Here is a 19,207-nt window from a genome sequence, read left to right on the forward strand (position 1 = left end):
ATCAATGTACCAAATATTGTATCTGTTGCAAGAAAGATCAACAAAGACAAAGAAGAGTATGACAAAAATATACTGATATCCTATTCTAATTTTGTTCCAAAATGTTATTACAAATATTTCCACACAAACAAAAAGTTAGAAGACTTTTACAATGACTACTCATAAACCCATTCACTAAATTCTACCATTAGCATTTGCTCTAATTGCTTCATCACACATCTGTCAATCCACCTTTCTCTATCTATCCTTCCAATCCATTTTATTTTTCATGCATTTCAAAGAAAGCCTCAGACATCAGTATATTTCACACCTAAACATTTCAGCATGTATATATCACTGATGAGAGCTCAAAATTATTTACCATACTTCAGGTAAAATTTATAAACAATGAAATGCACAAATGTTAAATGAATCATTTGATGAGTTTTGACAAATGTAGACAACTATGTAACACAAATCCAATACCAAGGTATACCATGTTATCCTGCCCCAGGAAAGCAAATATAAATCCTCTCTGGAGGAAAATCAAATAATAATAAAACCAAAATTTTTTGTATGAATCACCTGGTTAATATATGTAGCATATTAAAAAAATGAGAAACATGAGAAAGTCAATATTAACAAAACCACAATAAAAATAGGTAACAGGCCATAACCGGTTTGGCTCAGTGGATAGAGCATCGGCCTGCGGACTGAAGGATCCCAGGTTCAATTCCGGTCAGGAACATGTACCTTGGTTATGGGCACATCCCCAGTGGGGGGTGTGCAGGAGGCAGCTGATCAATGTTTCTCTCTCATTGATGTTTCTAACTCTCTATCCCTCTCCCTTCCTCCTCTGTAAAAAAACAATAAAATATATATTTTTAAAAAGTTAAAAAAATAGGTAACAGTTTAAAATACAGAGTATCTAGATAAAATATCAGAAAAGGATGTAAATAGAATTTAAGGAATAGCTAAAATTAAAAATTCAGAATTAACATAGCTGAAGAGAAAACCAGATTAAAAAAATATATCAGAAAACATCCAGAATGAGGCTTGAGAGACAAAAGGAAAGCTAACCCAGAAGAGAATGTAAGAGAAAGAATACAATGAAAAGCCTAGCATGGCTAGAGATGCAGAGGAGAGATTAATAAAAAGGGGCTGAGATAATATCTGAAGAAAGAATGACTGAGAATTTTGCCAAAACTGATGAGATATAGGCCTTTGCAGGGCAAGTACAGCTGCAGAACCTCCAGCTCCTCAGAGAGCCCCCTGGCCCCTGGAACACCAGACGTGGGTTCTTCCTGGCTGTGCTCATTTGTGCGTGCGCATTGCAGGAACGGCTTTCTTTCCACCTACCGCTGGTTTTAAAGTTTGTTATGGGAACCTAAGTGTTATGGAATGATTCTGCTCAAATATAAAATTTTCCCTCTACACATAGCAATTCTACCAAAAAAATTTTTTTAAATTAACAAATGAAATAAAGCACTCCATATGGAAATTAAAAGTGAGATCAGAGGGCACTGGCTGGTGATCTCAGTGGTTGGTGCACTGTCCTGTACACTGAAAGGTGGCGGGGTTCAACTCCCTGTCAGGGCACATACCAAGGTTGGGTTCAATCTCCAGTCAGGGCGCGTGCAGGAGGCAACTGATTGATGTTTCACTCTCTCATTCCTCTCTCTCTAAAATCAATAAAAGCATGTCTTTGGGTGAGGATTAAAAAAAAAAACAAGTGGGATCAGAGGGATCATTATTCAGTCCTGTAATGTAGCCCAATGCATCAACAGTATTTTTGGAGTAATACTAACCTGGCGAAATACTTCATTCACAAAATTGACATAACCTCGCGTTGACAGGAGGATGCGCTGCACCATTTCATACACGTTCCGGTGCTCTTCTTCAATGCTGCAGAGGCTAGAGTTGCTGAGCCTCCGGTCCGACAAGGTGCTGCTGTTTGAATGATTCTTGTCTGGCTCTGCAGGCCCGCCACCCTCCAGCTCCGGTGCCCTCTCTTGCACTGCACCAGCACCAACAGTCTGGAAGAAAGCCATTACCACTTCTGAGTCATCCTCGTTGGCACTCAAGAACAACTAGCAAAACTAAAGACTTGCTTTATTTTAAAGCTCTGGTTACCCTCAACTTGACAACACGCTGGAAACCAGCACGGCTGGAAGCACATGGGGCTACAGGACCTGAACTTACCAACTTTCCACTCCACCAACTAACCCCTCCCCCAACTCAGTCATTTTAACAGGAAAATTACTAAATTATTATAGGAAGGGAGGCTGTGAAATTTTGTCAGCCTAAAAAGTTTAATTTATATTTGTAAAATCACAGAATTAATTAACATGTGATTGCATTTATATTACCACCACCTTGGTCTCTACCCTGTAGCACTTATTGGATAGCTGCAGAGATTTGAAATTTCAGTGGATATTCTAAAGCCACAGTGTTGAGAAGCATCACAGTGGTCTCATAAGCCTAAGTGACATCTTGCTGGAGAAGTGCCAAGATCTATAAATGGTATAAGAACCTTGATTTGAGTTCTTTATCTCACATCAAACCTAACTGGAATAATTAATGTACATATAGAACTAATAAAAGAACAGTTGCTGTTGCAATTTTAAAATCACCACTCTGCTTTTTCTCATACATGTTGAAGTACTTCTATCTTATACAAAAATGAATCACTAAGGAATAAATAATTCACTGAAAACATTTTCAGCTGAAACGATGAACAAAGACTGTTCAGATTTGAAAGGGAGGGGGTTTGCTGCTGTTGCCAACATGTTATGGATGTATGGGATTGATACTGTTGTAATAACCTGGTTATTATTAAACAGAAAAGGAGTAAAGGGAAGATTAGATAATATAGACATGCCACTTATACAGCTTTGCTAAGTCTAATCCCCACTGATTGATGGGGAAGGGGCTGAACAAACGCAGTTTGGACGAATGGCCAGTAAGGTCTGAGTGAGGTAGGAAGTGCTTACCTGTCTGTCAATCATACCTGGAAAAAATTAGTGGCCAGGATGGGTGTGGCCACTGCGAAAACTGAATATTTAAACTGCTGAACCAAGGAAGTTCGCTCTCTCTCTCACACGCGCCAGGCTCTATTTGCTCTTGACCTCCTGGCCCTCTGGTCCTCTAGGGACTCCTGTTGCAGGGGATGCGCTCCCTGTGCCCACGTGGCCCACAGCCATGTGGGACCCACACAATGAACTAATGGACTTTAATTAGCTCGGATGCTGAACTGGACCCGGCGGCAACATGGAACAGAAGCTCTGGACACTGACCTTGCTTTTGGCTCTACTGGAACCCCAGCTGCACCTCTTTCAGGGCTGGTTTAAGGGGCAGGGAACTTTGGAACCCGAGAAATGTAACCGCATACAAATAAAGCCTTTTATCACATCCAATTCTCCCATGCCAATCTTAGAAAATTCATTTTCTAAAGATACAGCAAGAACCTCACCCCCACCAGTGACGGAAGTTCTATTCTCTGGTGAGAGGATGTACTTCTATTCTACCATGATGACACCACTGAACAAAAAAATATGTTAAACCAGATTCTCCAAGTGGTATATAAGCTAAGTCTAGAAGATGTACTATCCTTCCCTCCCTGGTAAAACATACTCTCAATTGTATTACTTCTAAATCAAGAGGAAGTAAATTGCTCTAGCTGGTTTGGCTCAGTGGATAGAGCATCGGCCTGCGGACTGAAGGGTCCCAGGTTTGATTCTGGTCAAGGGCACATGCCCAGGTTTCGGGCTCAATCCCCAGTAGGGGGCATGCAGGAGGCAGCCAATCAATGATTCTCTCTCATCATTGATGTTTCTATCCTCTCTCCCTCTCCCTTCCTCTCTGAAATCAATAAAAAAATAAGTTAAAAAAATAAAATGAGGAAGTAAATTCACTTTGGGAAAAAAATACACACAAAAAAACTTGTCATACATGACGTGTAACATAATAATAGTGGCCTAAGTGTGAACTCTATTTGGAAGCAGGACTTAATATAATGTTTTAAAGCAGTGGTTCTCAACCTTGGCTGCACATTAGAATCACCTGGGAATCTTTTTAAAATCCTGGGATTTTAAAGGGCTTTTTCAAGAGCAGCATATTCTTTGGACCACTTCACTTGATAGTGATGTTCACTTTACATGGGTAAAATTACACTAAATTTGAAATTCCAAACAAAAACTTTCAGGAGATAAATGCAATTGTATGTGCTCTTATTCCTGCAACTTCACTTCTAAAAGTTAATATGTAATTGTTTACACTGCTGCTTTTTCTAATGTTCAATATAAATGAAAAGCAAAACAAAGTAGACACATGTGAGATGAGGTGGGAACCAGAGTTGTAAGGCAGAGAAGGGAAAATAGGAGACAACTGGTCAGCTGCATAATGACCCCCAAATGATGTCCATACCTAACCCCTGATGCCTCTGAATGTTAGCTTATGTGGCAAAGGGACTTAGCAGATGTGGTGAAATTAAGGATGCTGAGATGGGGAGACTTTCCTGGACTATTATTGGTCCCAGTGTAATCACAAGGACCCTTAAGGAGGCAGGAGAATGAGAGACAGAGAAGGCAATGTGAAGATGGGGACAGAGAAAAAAGGTGATGTGATGAGGGGTCATGAGTCACAAAATGCAGGCAGCATCTAGAAACTGGATAAGGCAAGAACATGAGCCTGTTCTAGAGCTTACGGAGGAATACAGAGCAGCCAGCACCTTGGTTTTACCCCCCTGGGACTGACAATGGACTTCTAACTTTCAGAACAGCAAGATAATATATTTATGCTAATTCAAACCAATGTTTATGGTAATTTGCTACAGCAGCAATCAGCAACTAATATAACAGCTTGCCGTGAGGTGTATTAACAGTCTCTACAGTGACAGTGGCCACTTCTGTGTGCAGCCATCTGCAAGGTATGGTAGCACTGAGCACAGACGGTTGTCTGCCCAGCATCCATTCCCACTCCCTGACAGAACCCCAGTGCTTGGCATGTCTGCGCCCATGAAGCCCAAACGATTCCCAGGACGCTGACCCTATCCACAGTATCAAGGCAGTGTTATTTCCTCGGTCGTTCACACACACAGCTACAACAGCTTTAAGCTGATCAGTGCCTTGTGATGGCTCTAGGAGTGGGCAGGAAACCTACCTAAGTTGTACCACTTAGACAAATGGAAAGGGCTTTGTACTTCTGGTTGTCTCTGAACATGAACAAGGAGCCCAGCAGTGCCCCATCATCGGGGAAGCTGAAGACTCACTTGCCAGAGGGAAAAGGGCAGAGTAGAAAAGAGACAACCACAGAGAACTGTAGAGAGAACATGCGTGAACCACATTGCCACCCTCATTATAAGCTTCTTTTTCATGAGATTAAAATATTTCTTTTTACGTTTAATTATGCTTGAGTTTTGATGTCTTTTGTCTGTTAGAACGATAAAACCACTCTGACTGAGGAGCTCAGACCCTTATGACAGGAAAAACACTAGATAATAAAAGTAGATGACTCACAAGTGTGAAGAGTCAACTCAGGGAAAGAACCGTGAAGCAGTGGTGAATTTGCTATTAGTGCTACTTCTCATCACCCAGGTGAGAAACTTACTTTCAATAAATAGAGGTGATGGTTTTTCAAAAATTTGAAACCAAATAGGAAAAAGTTACATCCTTTAAATGGACTGTTTTGAATTGACTAAAAAACCACACAGATGAAATGTAAAATTATGAGAGTGTGACTGAGTTTCTTATGTGTAATTTCATACAAAATTTTTTCTACCCTAATTGGTAAATAAAAGTCTCTTGTCATGGCTCAGAACAAACTCTGTTTCCCTGACTGCTGGTGAAATCTGGGCCCATTTTATTTCCTCTTCTGTGAACTTCATCTCCTTTGTCCATTTTTCAATTGGGCTGTTTGTCTTATCAATTTGTAGGTGCTCTTTATATTGTAGAGATACGAGCTCTATTAATAGCCATGATGTTACAGACACTTTCCTCAGCATGAGTGTGGCTTTTTCCTATCTTTTGACACATAAATATTTTTCTATTTTTTCAAACAAAGTAGAATCTCATTTCCTCTATGGCTTGTGAGCTTTATCTCTCCCTAAGGTGGTCTACTACTTGCCAAATTTATACATTCTCTAGATTTTTCTCCCAAGTTCTTTATTATTGTTTTTATATGTAGGCCTTTAATCAGTCTGACATTTGCTTATGTATGTGATACAAAGCAAGGAAGGTTCTGGGAAAGACAGAGAGCCAGCCAGGTTCTTTTCGCTTCAGGGCTGTAGGTTACATTAGATATTCAGTGCTAATGTCAGTCTCATTCCTTTGCAGGAACCTCTGGTTTCTGTTAGGAAGCTGTAGAGTTTTTTCTTAATCCATGAAAGTCAAATGCCAGTTAAACTGTTTAGCTAATTTTACCAGGGACTCAAAGGCCTTTTCAGTCTAAAGCATGACTTCTTTTCAGCTCAGGTAAACTTTCCTTTTTATTAGTTCAATTATTACTTCTCATTCTTTTCTCCTCTGCCCTCACAATATTTGCATGGTAGGTCTGGATCTGTCCTCAGATCTTATTTATTAATTTCCATCTCTTTGAATTTCTGCTCAGTGTGGTGGGATTTTTCTTCAAATATTAATCTTGTTCTCAGCAGTGATCATTACCTTCTTTGGTTTATGTAATAAAAATTTAAGGTTTTCTAGAACTTTCAGCAAGTCTTTTGTTGTTCTTATTGTAACTATCTCTCTCTCAGTCTTTTTTGAAAATAAATTTCTCCAGTTCCTGGGTCAGTTCCTGTCAAGGGGGCCACATGCTCTGGACCTGTCTGGTGCTCCTTCACCTGCCGGTGACCTTAGATGTGTGCACTTTCCCAACTCAGGCCTGGGTCACACTGCTGGGAACTCTAAGGCAAACCTGCACTAAGTGGTCCACACTTCTTGTCCCTGTTCTTAGGAACAAAAAAACTCAAAGAACCATAACTCTTCTGTGAAATGACTGCTCTCTGATTTCCACAAGTGGTCCTGCTCTACTCAGCACTAAATCCCTAACCAACTCAGGGTGCTGGTCAAGGCCAGCAAGAACGAGAAGTCCCCATACAAGACTCCTCAGAGCGAGACAGCCTTCTCTTCCAGGGCTCAACAACCACCTCAAAATCCTGAGATGCTGATCCACCCTTCCTCTGAGTTCCCAAAGCACTTGGGAGTCTCACAGGTCTTCTCCATGGCCCACCAGCATAATTCCTGAGGGCCTTCCATGTGCTGGGGATTGGCAAAAGCAAGACAGGCCCTGGTCTAATGCTCAGAGGTCACTGGTACCAGAGTGAAGGGGGGCGGAAATGAGAGGGAGCCAGGAGTGTGCACACACAGCCATCTTCTCAGAATGTCTCTCTCACCCCCAAGATTGTCTCACCATGGCAATGCCAATAGAATACAAGTGTTTCTAATTCAGAGCTTCTTCTGAAACTTTAGCATCACAGACAGGACATGCCAAAAAAAAAATGAGTCCTTACAACCAACAACCTGCAAGAACCAATAACCCTAATAATCAAGTGCTTTGTATGTGGCAGTGTGTGATATTAAATATATGTGAAGATATATTAAGATGAGCAATGACATACCTGCATGATTTTAGGCAATACATCAACTCCATTTTTAGTGTTTTGTATTGTAGTTAGATACTTTTTTTCCAAAAAGAAAGTTACAATCCACTTAATAAAAACAACACGAGCTGCCATGTATGGAATTTTTGTACTGTAAATGTTTTCAGTGTCTCGAGTCGTGGTAATGTACACTGGCTTTGGTCTTAAGTGGGGAATATCTGTAAGAAAAAAGAGCACATGAATAGGTTAGTGAAACTTGACATTATGTAATTCCTACAAATATTTCAGTTTCCAAGCAAATAGACATATATTTGGTTCTCTGAATAGCAACTAAGATTAAAGAACCAGAAATTATTTAGAATGTCATCCTTTGAAAGGCTCACTTCGAATTCTGCCTTGCAATCTGACCAAGATGGGTGATGGTGGTTGTTACTGTTTACTTACAGCTGTGGTAGACAGCTGTGGAAAATCTAAGCTAATAACTCTTTTTCACAAATTTGAGAAATTACATAAGCTTATAATAGTGAAAATGTTTTCACATATGTTATAATGAATTTAATCTTATTTTATGATTGGAACAAGTATAAAACCGTGTTATAAACATTTTTTCATCATTTTAAGTATTTTAACATCCAACACTATACTAATAAAATCAACTGAACTTCAGTTTTATATCCTTTTTCCTTTAGATAACTCCAAAGAAATAGAATCAGTATAATCCACTTTATATCTAAAAGAATTCAGAAAATCATGTTTCATTTTTGAGGTATCAGATACCACTATTTCCAAAGAATTAATAAGAGGTTCATTTTCATTCTTTGTATTCCATAATCAATATGAAAATTATAATGAATTTGAGATTAACTACTTGCTGTAATTCCAACTCTCTTACTAATTTTTACATGCATGAGGCAGAAAAATCCTTAGCAAACAACTTTATATTTCAGAATGTTAATAATATACTATGTTTTCTATAACATAAACTACTAATGAAATCAGAAACAAAATTTTTTTAAAATACCCACATACAAAGCTAACAAAATACATATCCTAGTACCCTCACAGGCAGTATTTCTACACTTTTCAAAATGCACCAAGTTTCAGTCGTTTCCCTCGTGCCAGAGAAAGAGAGAGAGAGAGAGAGAGAGAGAGAGAGAGAGCGCACGTGTGGACAAATAAATGCCCACAGACAACTGAATTAGTTGTCCACATTCTCCAGGTGGATTAATGTCTGTTGTAATCTTTTCCCCTCCCAAATGCTCTTGATTATTCATTGTAACTAATTTCACCTGCTTTAGATAACAGGCAGAGGAAGATTTGCCTCACCTCTACCTCTAAGGGATGCTTCTGGCCTGTGAGCCCTCATTTCTTAAAGAAGGAAAACTTAAGAAGCTAAATAAAAAAATCCTTTATGTTTCCTTCATCTCTGGGCTTACAGTCCCTGGGCTGCCCAACTGCCCAACATCTGCCCCTCCATAAGCAGCTGTGGGTCGTCTCTGCTGGGTGAAAGATCCAGTGAGAAAGGCAAGGGCATGCTGTGGGCAGCTGTGTGGCCTGGGCTTGCCTGCCTATCTATTGAGCAAGGTCTGGGGTCACCACACCCCACCACCAGTAAGAGAAGACTTACTGAAATGTAAGCTTTATTTTTTTTTCCATTAAAAGATTTTAAATATAATCACACCCCCAAAATCACAATTCATTGCAAATTATTTCTGAGTATAGGAGCCACAGTTCCCTCTTATTGTTGTGAGTTGAGGTACATCTTAGTTTGTATAAGCATTTAAAACAGTTAAAGTCAGTTATTAGGAAACTCTAAACCTCTTACAATAAAGTTAGCATTAAGTATAAGAAAAAGATTACTATTTTACTTAAAAATAATCAGAGATTGCTTTGAAGGAAACTGTACAGCTTGTCTGTGGAAATCCTCCTTAAACAGCTCAAACAGTACTTACCAAGTACAGGTTTGTAGATGTTTGTTGACTTAGTAAACGATGGAAATAAATGAGGAAGATAATACTTTCGAAACAATGTAAAAAGAAATTTAAAACCAGTATCTTGATTCTCCTTATTTTTCCACTCCAAGCTTGCAGCCTTTGGATAATATGTGGAAAAAAACACATATATTTACATTTCAAATTAATGTATACTAAACTGATTATTTTTAAAATTGACAAATACTGATAATCATGTAATAAAACCATATCTTAAAACTCAAAAGATGACAAAAATGAATAATTCTAAACAAACCAGTAACTATGTTAAAAACATGTTTATTGGGTATTAAAAAAAATTACCCAACAATCTTGCTCTACTACATCATGTTATTTTTTTCACATGTTCTTTATAATGATTTAACATTCCTTGTGCCCTTAAAACATCTAGTTAGATATAAAAGGTGCTTTTTTAAAAACTCAAAAAGGTCATTTATAATAAACAAGAATTAAGGAAACAAACCCTTATAAAGATTTCATCCAATGGTACCTCCATGCAAAATCAGTATCAAAAGATCCAGCTACGGAATCTTGGAAAATGCATTGTCCTTACTAAAAGCAATCCACAGGCTAGGAGAGGCTAGGGCTGCCAGTTCAGCCACACCTATTAGTGGGGTCTTAGTACTTGTTAGAACACAGAGTGCCCTACACCAGTTTCCGCAAATTCCTTCATGACGCAGTCCACTTAGAAAATGATAACAGTTCAGCATCTGAGGTAAAGGAACGAGGGGCTTTAGCGGCTCCTGGGCAGAGGAGCTCAGTGTCTGTAACCTGCCAGAAGTTCTCTGGGATGGGCCAAGGCAGAAACTCTGCTCTGAGGACCCACCCAGAGAAGGGGGGGGGGGGGGGGGGTGGACACGCACACATAATTCTGCACACAATTTAGGGGCTTAGTCTAAATAAAAACCTCCCCCAATATCGATGGCTACCTTCCTCTTATGGGATCCTGGTGACTTCCTAACTTATCTGAGGTCACACAGCTCATTAATGACACATTTAGAATGAAAACCTGTCTCCCAGCACATCGAAGACTGAGATACTCTATGCTGATCTGGGACATATGGAAAGCCCTGCCACTTCTGAAAAGAGTTTGAGATGCATGTAGAATGGGTCAGCAGAGCTAAAATGTGGATCTTCTGGAAGATGACAGATACCCCAGCAGGACTCACATGATTTAGAGCCCTGTGTTTCTGGTGCTGGCTAAAGGAAATGGGAGAGGAGAGCAGAAAAGATCACCCAGCAGGACAGAGTAGTCAGAAAGAGCAGCCAAAGGCTGAATCTTGAGGGACAGCAGAGAGAAACACAGTCCCCCCAAGAAAACTGGAAAGAAGCAAAAGGGAGGAGGAAAGCCGGAAGAAAACATCATGGGAGGAACCTCCCGAAGGAGGGGCTGCCACTGTGAAATCATCTCAAAGACCGAGTACAGAGCAAACGTAAGAGTGTCTTCCTCTGGACTTGACACAAGAACCCCTCATGTTCTTGAACTCTCAGCAATGACAGGGCAGAGGGAGATGACAGAGGGTGTCGAGGAACGTCAGGTGAGAAAGTGAACTTGGCAGAGGTTACTACATCAACAAGCTTGGCTGTGAAGGGAAGGACAGAGACCGGACTATACCCAGGAGGAACTCAGGGATGAGAGACGTGTTCGCTAAGAGAAAAGCACTCAGTAGCTTTTTTCTAATCATATCAATATTCAGAAATACAGAGTAAGAGACATAAATCAGTTATTGAAATCATAATTATTTCAGTTCTGTATTCAGTTGGTAAATGTAAGAGGAAGAAATATGTGACATAAAGCAGACCTGTGCTGATGGCATGATGAGATAATTACATAAGCTTTCATTCAAATCTCCCTCCCTGCTCTGCCTATTCCTGACCCACCATTCAACCTCAGGGCCTGCGTCCTTTTCCATCCAGTCTCACTAGCATAGAGATCAGCATTAGGAAAGGAATAAAGAGGCAAAAATAGTTTAATACACTATAAAATAATATAAAATATATATATACTGGTATGTATGCTTCTGCCCAGTTCCTGGCACAGAGCCCTATAACCCTTGTAACATCTTAAGTGTTGAGAGCACTAGGGGCATCTTTTTTTCTATTGAGGTGACTCTGGGTGGGCTCCTGGATGGGGGCTGGTCACCAGAAAGACTAAGCCATGATTACAACTTGGAATTTTTAGCCCCTACCCCTACTCCCCATTTCTCCAAAAAGGGGAGAGGGACTGGAACTGAGTTAATGATCGACCATGGCTATGGGAGGAAACTGCCATAAAATCCCAACAGCAGCGGTTTCAGTGAGCTTCCAGGTGGGTAAACATGTCCATGTACCAGACAGTGACGCACCCCAACTCCATGGCGACAAAAGCTCCTGCGCTTGGGACCTTTCCAAACCTTGACCTGTATCCCTTTATCTGGATATTCACCTGTATCCTTTGTCATATTCTTCAATAAACTGGTAAACGTAAGTAAATATTGCCCTGAGTTCTGTGAGCTGCTCTAGCAAATTAATTGAATTTGAAGAGGGGGTCATAGGAACCTCTGATCTGTAGGCAAATTGGACAGAAGTTGTGGATAGCCTGAGACTTACTACTTGGGATTGGCATCTGAATGGGATGGGAACAGTCTCATGGGATTGAGACCTTAACATGTGGACTCTGATGCTATCTCCAGGCAGATAGTGTCAGAATTCAATTAAATTGCAGGACACCCAGCTATTGTCACATAGAATTACTCATTGGGGTAAAAAACTCAGATGAGCAGAAGTGTCATATGTGACATGTTCTGTGTGAATATGGTAATAATATTAAAGTAAAAGAGACACACAGATGGAGAGCTGAATTTTTCCCTTAACATGCACACTAACACAAAATAGTATACATGCTTGGAATTTGCTGACGTGACCTGGTACATACTCTATGTTTAGTGAAATAGCACATAAAAACACCTCAAAAAGCCAAAATGCAAAATGTGAACAAATAGAAGAAAAGATAATATTTTTCTCTTTCCTACTGAGAATAAGACCATCATTGAATTACCTACGATTTGCTCTTACCTGAATAACCATATATTTCAACAGTATTTGAAGAAAAAAGCATGTTTGGTCCTCAGCAATCTTTTCCCCTGATACGGCTGGCAGGAGTGGAGTGATTTCCTCTGGATATATCTTTGCTGCAGAGCGGAAAATAATGAGAGCTCTTTCACCACAGTTAAATTTTAACAGGGATTTTTAAAAATGGCTTCTATTAAAATACATCTATCCATTCATTAGAACTGCTCACACAGACCACACCAGTGTGCATGAAGGGCTGGGAAACAGGAGACAGAAGGCCATGAAGCCACCCCTACCACTGCATCATCCTTTTCCCTCTCAAATTCTGCTTTGGTCAGTCTAAGATCAAATACCTGTCATTTGGCAATAAAACTGATGTGCAGTTATAAAACAATGGTCCTAACAGGACATAAATGGCTGCCAGTAATAGTCCCATGAGGCCACTATTGTCCTTCTATGAATGTTGCATGAAAATACACAGCTGGCAAAAAAAGAACCTGGGTGAGCAGATGAATGTCCACTTATGAAACAACAGTAATGAGGACAAAAGAGTACTTTCGGGAAGTGGATATGAATTGCATTAACAGCCACAAAAACACTCCAGACATACCATGTGTCTCTACTTTCTGCTATTGCCAACATCTGTCTACTCCCTTCCATTTCTGTTTCCACCACTTCAGTAAACTTCTCTTGTCATCATTTCATATAAAACAGTCTGAAGTCTTTCAATTCTAAAGTTTGTAAGACTCTACTGTGAATATGAACAGGATTCCTCTCCAAAATTCATCTATGAAATCAAGATTTCTATTCAAGAAAATGGCAAACCAAGGAATGCCTTAATGCAACTTCAAGAGTCCTTTCAACCAGTAAGATCTGCTCACATCACTCACCATCAGCTACACTAGGGCTCGGATTGATGAGTGTCTCCAGAGTACAGGGTCCTCTGGAGGACAAGATTGCTGGGAAACCAGGCACGAGGCAAGCAAAAATCAGCACCTGCTCTTCTGCACAGTTTGTCTGAAGTGCTTGAAGCCACAGAAGAAACAGCCTGATTCCTTCACATCTTATCTAAAAACAAAATTAAAAGTAACAAAATTAAACATATGTATATGGAGAAATGCATTTTAATGTAGCATCAGTTCTGAGAAAGAAAAACTAGAGGTGAAAGGTACTGTTAAAGTACTGCACCAAGTTCTTTACTTAGAGACAAGTAAGTAAGGATACTGCAATACAGCACAAAGGTTAAGAGCTTGGGTTCTGGAGCCAGAGTGCCCGGGTTCAAATGCAGGCTCTGCCACTTTCTAGCTTAGCTGTGACCTGTGGAAAACCACTTAACCGCTCTATGCCTTAGTCTCTCCACCTGTAAAATAGGGACGATAACAGAATTTACCAGAATTTACTGGTATGGATCGAGTGAGTTAGAACAGTGTCTGGCTCACAGCAAGCACTGTGTATTTCCTATTAAACATATTTCATTCCATAGGCACAATGCCCATATCATCAATACTCAATTACCCATGAACAATGCAAAAAAATCTTCCTCCAAATTTGCACTGTGCTTTGGACAGCATTCAAGTCATGTCACTACAATAGGCACAAGTCCAATGCTCCTGTAAATCAGAACACTTAGAGCTAAATAAGACTTTGAAGAACTGGCTCAGTGGGCTGGGGCAGCTCTCATGTCCCTATCTATTCTCTCCAACACCTTTGCCAAGTTCTAAATGCTGAGCATCACTGGTAGAAAACATCTATAGAGGCAGCTGTGTCCTTCCTCCTCCTCTACACTTACTTTCAACTTCATTCTATTCCAAGAATTCATAAACACCGGTACTTCCATTTCTATATACCTAAGTGGCTGAAAAGATAACATCAAAGAAAGAAATTAAATAAGCAAAAGAGATGAAAAAGTGTCAGGCAGAGCTGAAAGATTAGTGAGCTCCAAATGTAGGCAACTGAGGGACTGCATGGCCGCCTTTCAATTACAGCAAGGTACGGATCCTGCCAGAGTGAGTATTCAAGCCAAACAGGAGGCTCTACAGAAAAGCCAAGAGGAGGAGAAAGGCCAAAAAAAAAAAAGAAACAAAAAGATTGGCTAACACCCCATAGAAGTCAAATTCACAAAGACAAGTGACAGTGCTACTCCCATTAACAATGGACTCCACAGCGTACTTTCAGACCTGCTAGTGAACTCACTACTCATCTGCACAAACCCCCATGGACACTCACATCTGTCCTATCCCCAAGCAGGTAAATTAAGTAGTGACATTACTGAATGCATAATGCTATTCAGAGTCCGACAAAAAAATGACATGGTACTATGTGTACCTAATCAAATTATATTAAATTTAACAAGAAGAAAGTTCAAAATTCTATCACAAGTCTCCAATAGTCTTATGCTAACTGTATTTCAGGTAATTAACATAGATAAGGCCAATAAGAAACATGAGATAACAACCTCACAGGTTTTAACTGTAAGACTATTCATTATAATAGGAGGGACAAAACACAGAATCTATTGTGAAGCTAGAAGTAGCTCGCCTCCTTGTTTCAGCATGTAAGAGATATTTAACATGCCAAGTTTAAGTAGCTATGATGGTTAAACCAAAAAATGTAGTAGCTTACTAAAGGCACACTCATAACTTAATGAGCCACAAGTGAATTACCTTCCATAAAATATACATCCCAGGCTGGCTTCTATGCCAATGATGTTTTAGTGCCATCTTATCCCAGCATCAAATGGTATGTCATTATAAAAGGCATACTCATTTTAAAATAAGACAATTTTAACTTAAATTACAAGATCAATCTCCTTACATCAATAAATATTCAAGAGGAAGGCTCTGCTGCTCTTTCCCACATAACGGTGCTCAAAAATAATTCAGAGACAACAATGATCTTAACAAGATTACTGGGTGAACAGAATCAGGCACGTTAGCTCTGAAGGTTAGAAAGGAACTGGTTCAACTCCTTCCCTTTTCTAATGATAAAACTGGAGCAGTTAGCACCTTGCCACTGGTTCCCTAACTGTATACAGCAGAATCAAAATTAAAATTCCAAACTCCAAATCCCAAGCCAGTTTCTCCTAATAATATTTAAAATGTCTATCACAATAAGTTACGATATAAGAACAAAACTAACAATATTGGAAATATAATTTCTCAATTAAAAATAAAAACTAAGCCCTAGCCCAGGGGTCCTCAAACTTTTTAAACAGGGGGCCAGTTCACTGTCCCTCAGACCGTTGGAGGGCCAGACTATAGTTTAAAAAAAAACTATGAACAAATTCCTATGCACACTGCACATATCTTATTTTGAAGTAAAAAAACAAAACGGGAACAAATACAATATTTGTATTTGCATGTGGCCCGTGGGCCATAGTTTGAGGACCCCTGCCCTAGCCAGTTTGGTTCAGTGGATAAAGCATCAGCCCACGGACTGAAGGGTCCCAGATTTGATTCAGGTCAAGGGCACGTACCTCGGTTGTAGGCTTAGCCTGGTTGGGTGCATGCAAGAGGCAACCAATCAATGTTTCTCTCTCTGTGTGTCTCTCTCCTTCCCTTCCACTCTCTCTAAAAATCAATGGGAAAATATCCTTGGGTGAGGATTACCAAAAAAATATTAAAAATAAATAAAATAAAACTAAAAACTAAGTCAAGTGGTTTTTAAAGTTCTTTTCTAGTGGCCTAATTTTGTTACTTTATGGAATAACTTAAGACTAATAAAAAATGCCATTACACATTCATCTAAAATAAATACCTTAACAGAATTTCCAGTGTGTAGAAGCTTCTTTAAAGTTGAGCCTGAAAGTTTAAAACAATAGATTAGAAATGGAGTATATAAATTTAAGATCTATTTTTAAAAGATCAGTTTTAGAAAGAAAAAATGTTTTTATAATAAAAGATAAAAAATAAAAAATAAAAGGAAGAAGGCTGACCTTCAAAAACAAAGCAATGTCATGGAAGGAGAGATGTTTTTAAGATAAAAGTACTTTGAATATGAACCTTTTCAAAATTCTTTTAAAAGAGTCAAAATGATTGATATTAAGGAAATACAGATGCCCACGCACATTAAGGAACTCTTTTCAAATAAGAACAAATTTGTGCAGTGGGGATATAAGAGCAGAAGGTTTCAACATGAGAACTGGTGATAAGTACCTGAGAGCCTTGCCTGGCCACTTAAAGTATTTCTTCACACCATAAATTCACCAAGATATTTCTACTCTAACTTTACCATTATGAAATCCTTTTCATTTTAATTTCAAAAAGTTTATCTGTATATATCTTACCTGTTTGATTTTTAAACTTATCCAAACTATCATTACACCCATCCCCATCTCTTCAACCCTACTGGTTGCCTCTACATTGATTCATGTGAAAAAAAGAATTAATGAATAAGTAAAATCTAATTAGTTGAATTGATTCTCTGAATTTCTGACTTCTATTGGCTAGCTTTTATTGTATTTATAAATAACCTTAAATGTAAGTCTTACTACTTTTGAGGAGGCAGTAAGAATATCAAGGCTGGGACTAGGATGAGAGGAGTGAAGATTCTGCAAAAAAATTAAGGCGGCAACAAAAACTCAGTAGTCAAAACAAATATCTTAATGAAATAGTTTTTAAAATTAATATAAAAAATCCATAATGACCAATATTAAAATTTTACATAAGTATCAATGTTGAGCTGAGTCATACTAGAGCCTGGGGTAAAAGGAAAAATATATACCACTATAAATATTTTTAATGGCCAAATTTCCCCAAAATTTTAAATGTTGAAAAAATATTGAAAAATCAAAAAACTCAATATTAAAAAGTATTTTAAAATCACATTATTTAAATATTTTATTTATAAAACAGAATGTAATATAATTTTGCTTTCTTGGCTTTAACAGAACCAAATTCATCAATATTTTCTAAATCTACTTTCTTGCTCATCTCATTTTCAATTCCAAGAATTGCCATTCTTGATAATTTCTACTCAGGAAGAACTGACAATCATTTAAAAATCTTTTTCAAGGCCGTAAGTTCACAAAGATAGTTCGAATCTAAAATTAACATTATAAAATCCATACTTAATTTAATTTTTTAAAAACTCCCTCTATATATCATGCCTCAAACAATTAATAAGAAATGCAGTATGCCCCCCCACCCCCCCACCCCCAGCAAAGGGGCAAAAACATAGAGAAATGCCCTCTGGGGGCTGGCCTGCAAGATCTGCTGAAAGCTGCCAGTGGAGCAGAAACACAGAACCTTCTGGCACTATAAATGTCTATGATAAATGCAAGAGAGCAGCAGTCCACTGGAGGAATTTGAAATTAACAAAAATTAACTCAAAATAAATCAAGGACATAAATGTGAAACATGTAAGTATAAAACTTCTAGAAGACACAGGAGAACATCTTTATGATTTGGGTAAAATAGAGCATAGGAAATACAGTTGATAATATTATGCCTGGTGGGTGCTTGAAATACTGGGTGGATCACTTTCTAAAACATGACTGTCTATCCACTATGCTGTACACCTGAAACTAAATAAAATAATACTGAATGCCAACTGTACTTGAAAAATAATATTTTTTTAATTTTAAAAAATGTTTATATAGCACTGTTCTTCCTACTACATACGGAATACTAGATTTAGAATGTAAAAAACTAAAATAAGTAAGGATAGTAGAAACCTAAAATGTCAGCTACTGACTATTGAAAAGCTTCCTGCGCTAGCCTCAGAGGTTGTGTAAAAGTCAAGATGCCAAAGCTAAGACAAAATTTAAGGTACATTCCTTTGAAATCTGGAGTTTCATTATAGTTTCTTAGTTTCTACAACTAACTTGGTCAATACCTTGAGTGACAAATAGTAATGGTTTTAACAAGTCCAGATAAACTGGGAAGAATGCAAGAGGTACAGTGACGTATGTAAAAAAAAAAAGTGTAGAATTACAAATCCCTAATCCCTAATAAGCAATTGCAAAATCTGAAAAGCTAAGAAATCTGAAGGTCTTTGTGTAATTTTTCAGTGGACAGGAACTGACCTGCTCTGAACTCATGTGATGTCAATACCTGACTAACCTGAGGTTCTGTTGAATTAGCCCACTGATGACGAATACTCCCATGTTAGGCTACATAAGTAATAACTCTCTTGGTTACAGGGTGCTGCCCAGATCCCTAGGAGTGTTATCTACAGACATTAACACTGTGTGAATATTCACTGTACATCAATACACCATAGTGCCATTCTAAATCTGAAATACTAGAGGCCCGGTGCACGAAATTCGTGCACGGCAGGGGGGGGGGCGGGGGTCCCCTCAGCCCAGCCTACACCCTCTCGCAATCCAGGACCCCTTGGGGGATGCCGACTGCCGGTTTAACCCAATCCCAGGGATCGGGCCTAAACCAGCAGTCGGACATCCCTCTCACAATCCTGGACCGCTGGCTCCTAATCGCTCCCCTGCCTGCCTGCCTGGTCACCCCTAACTGCCCCCTCCCCCCCCCCCCCAGTGGGGGAAAATATACCCTAACTACCTATGTTAGCCAGCTTTAATTTTCCTAAAATCCGGGTGCTGTGTAGCGAGGGTGATCACAAATTTTGACCCCTCCAC

At 39.0% G+C, this 19,207-nt stretch overlaps 1 protein-coding gene across 3 annotated transcripts in view; it reads right to left on the reverse strand.

The window, feature by feature from the left end:
• The window catches only part of RALGAPA2 (Ral GTPase activating protein catalytic alpha subunit 2), a 288,904-nt gene that overhangs the window by 218,066 nt on the left and 51,631 nt on the right, over positions 1-19,207 (reverse strand). For all 3 annotated transcript variants that reach the window (XM_023761269.1, XM_023761268.1, XM_014463288.2), the window contains exons 5-10: positions 16,372-16,415; positions 13,506-13,683; positions 12,619-12,734; positions 9,526-9,664; positions 7,592-7,791; positions 1,788-2,015 (exon numbers count right to left, since the gene is read on the reverse strand). In XM_023761269.1, the coding sequence (XP_023617037.1) occupies positions 1,788-2,015; positions 7,592-7,791; positions 9,526-9,664; positions 12,619-12,734; positions 13,506-13,683; positions 16,372-16,415 (905 nt within the window). The remainder of the gene's footprint in view (positions 1-1,787; positions 2,016-7,591; positions 7,792-9,525; positions 9,665-12,618; positions 12,735-13,505; positions 13,684-16,371; positions 16,416-19,207) is intronic.

The sequence above is a fragment of the Myotis lucifugus genome, unplaced genomic scaffold (genome assembly GCF_000147115.1).
Source record: "Myotis lucifugus unplaced genomic scaffold, Myoluc2.0 scaffold_205, whole genome shotgun sequence".
NCBI lineage: Eukaryota > Metazoa > Chordata > Mammalia > Chiroptera > Vespertilionidae > Myotis > Myotis lucifugus.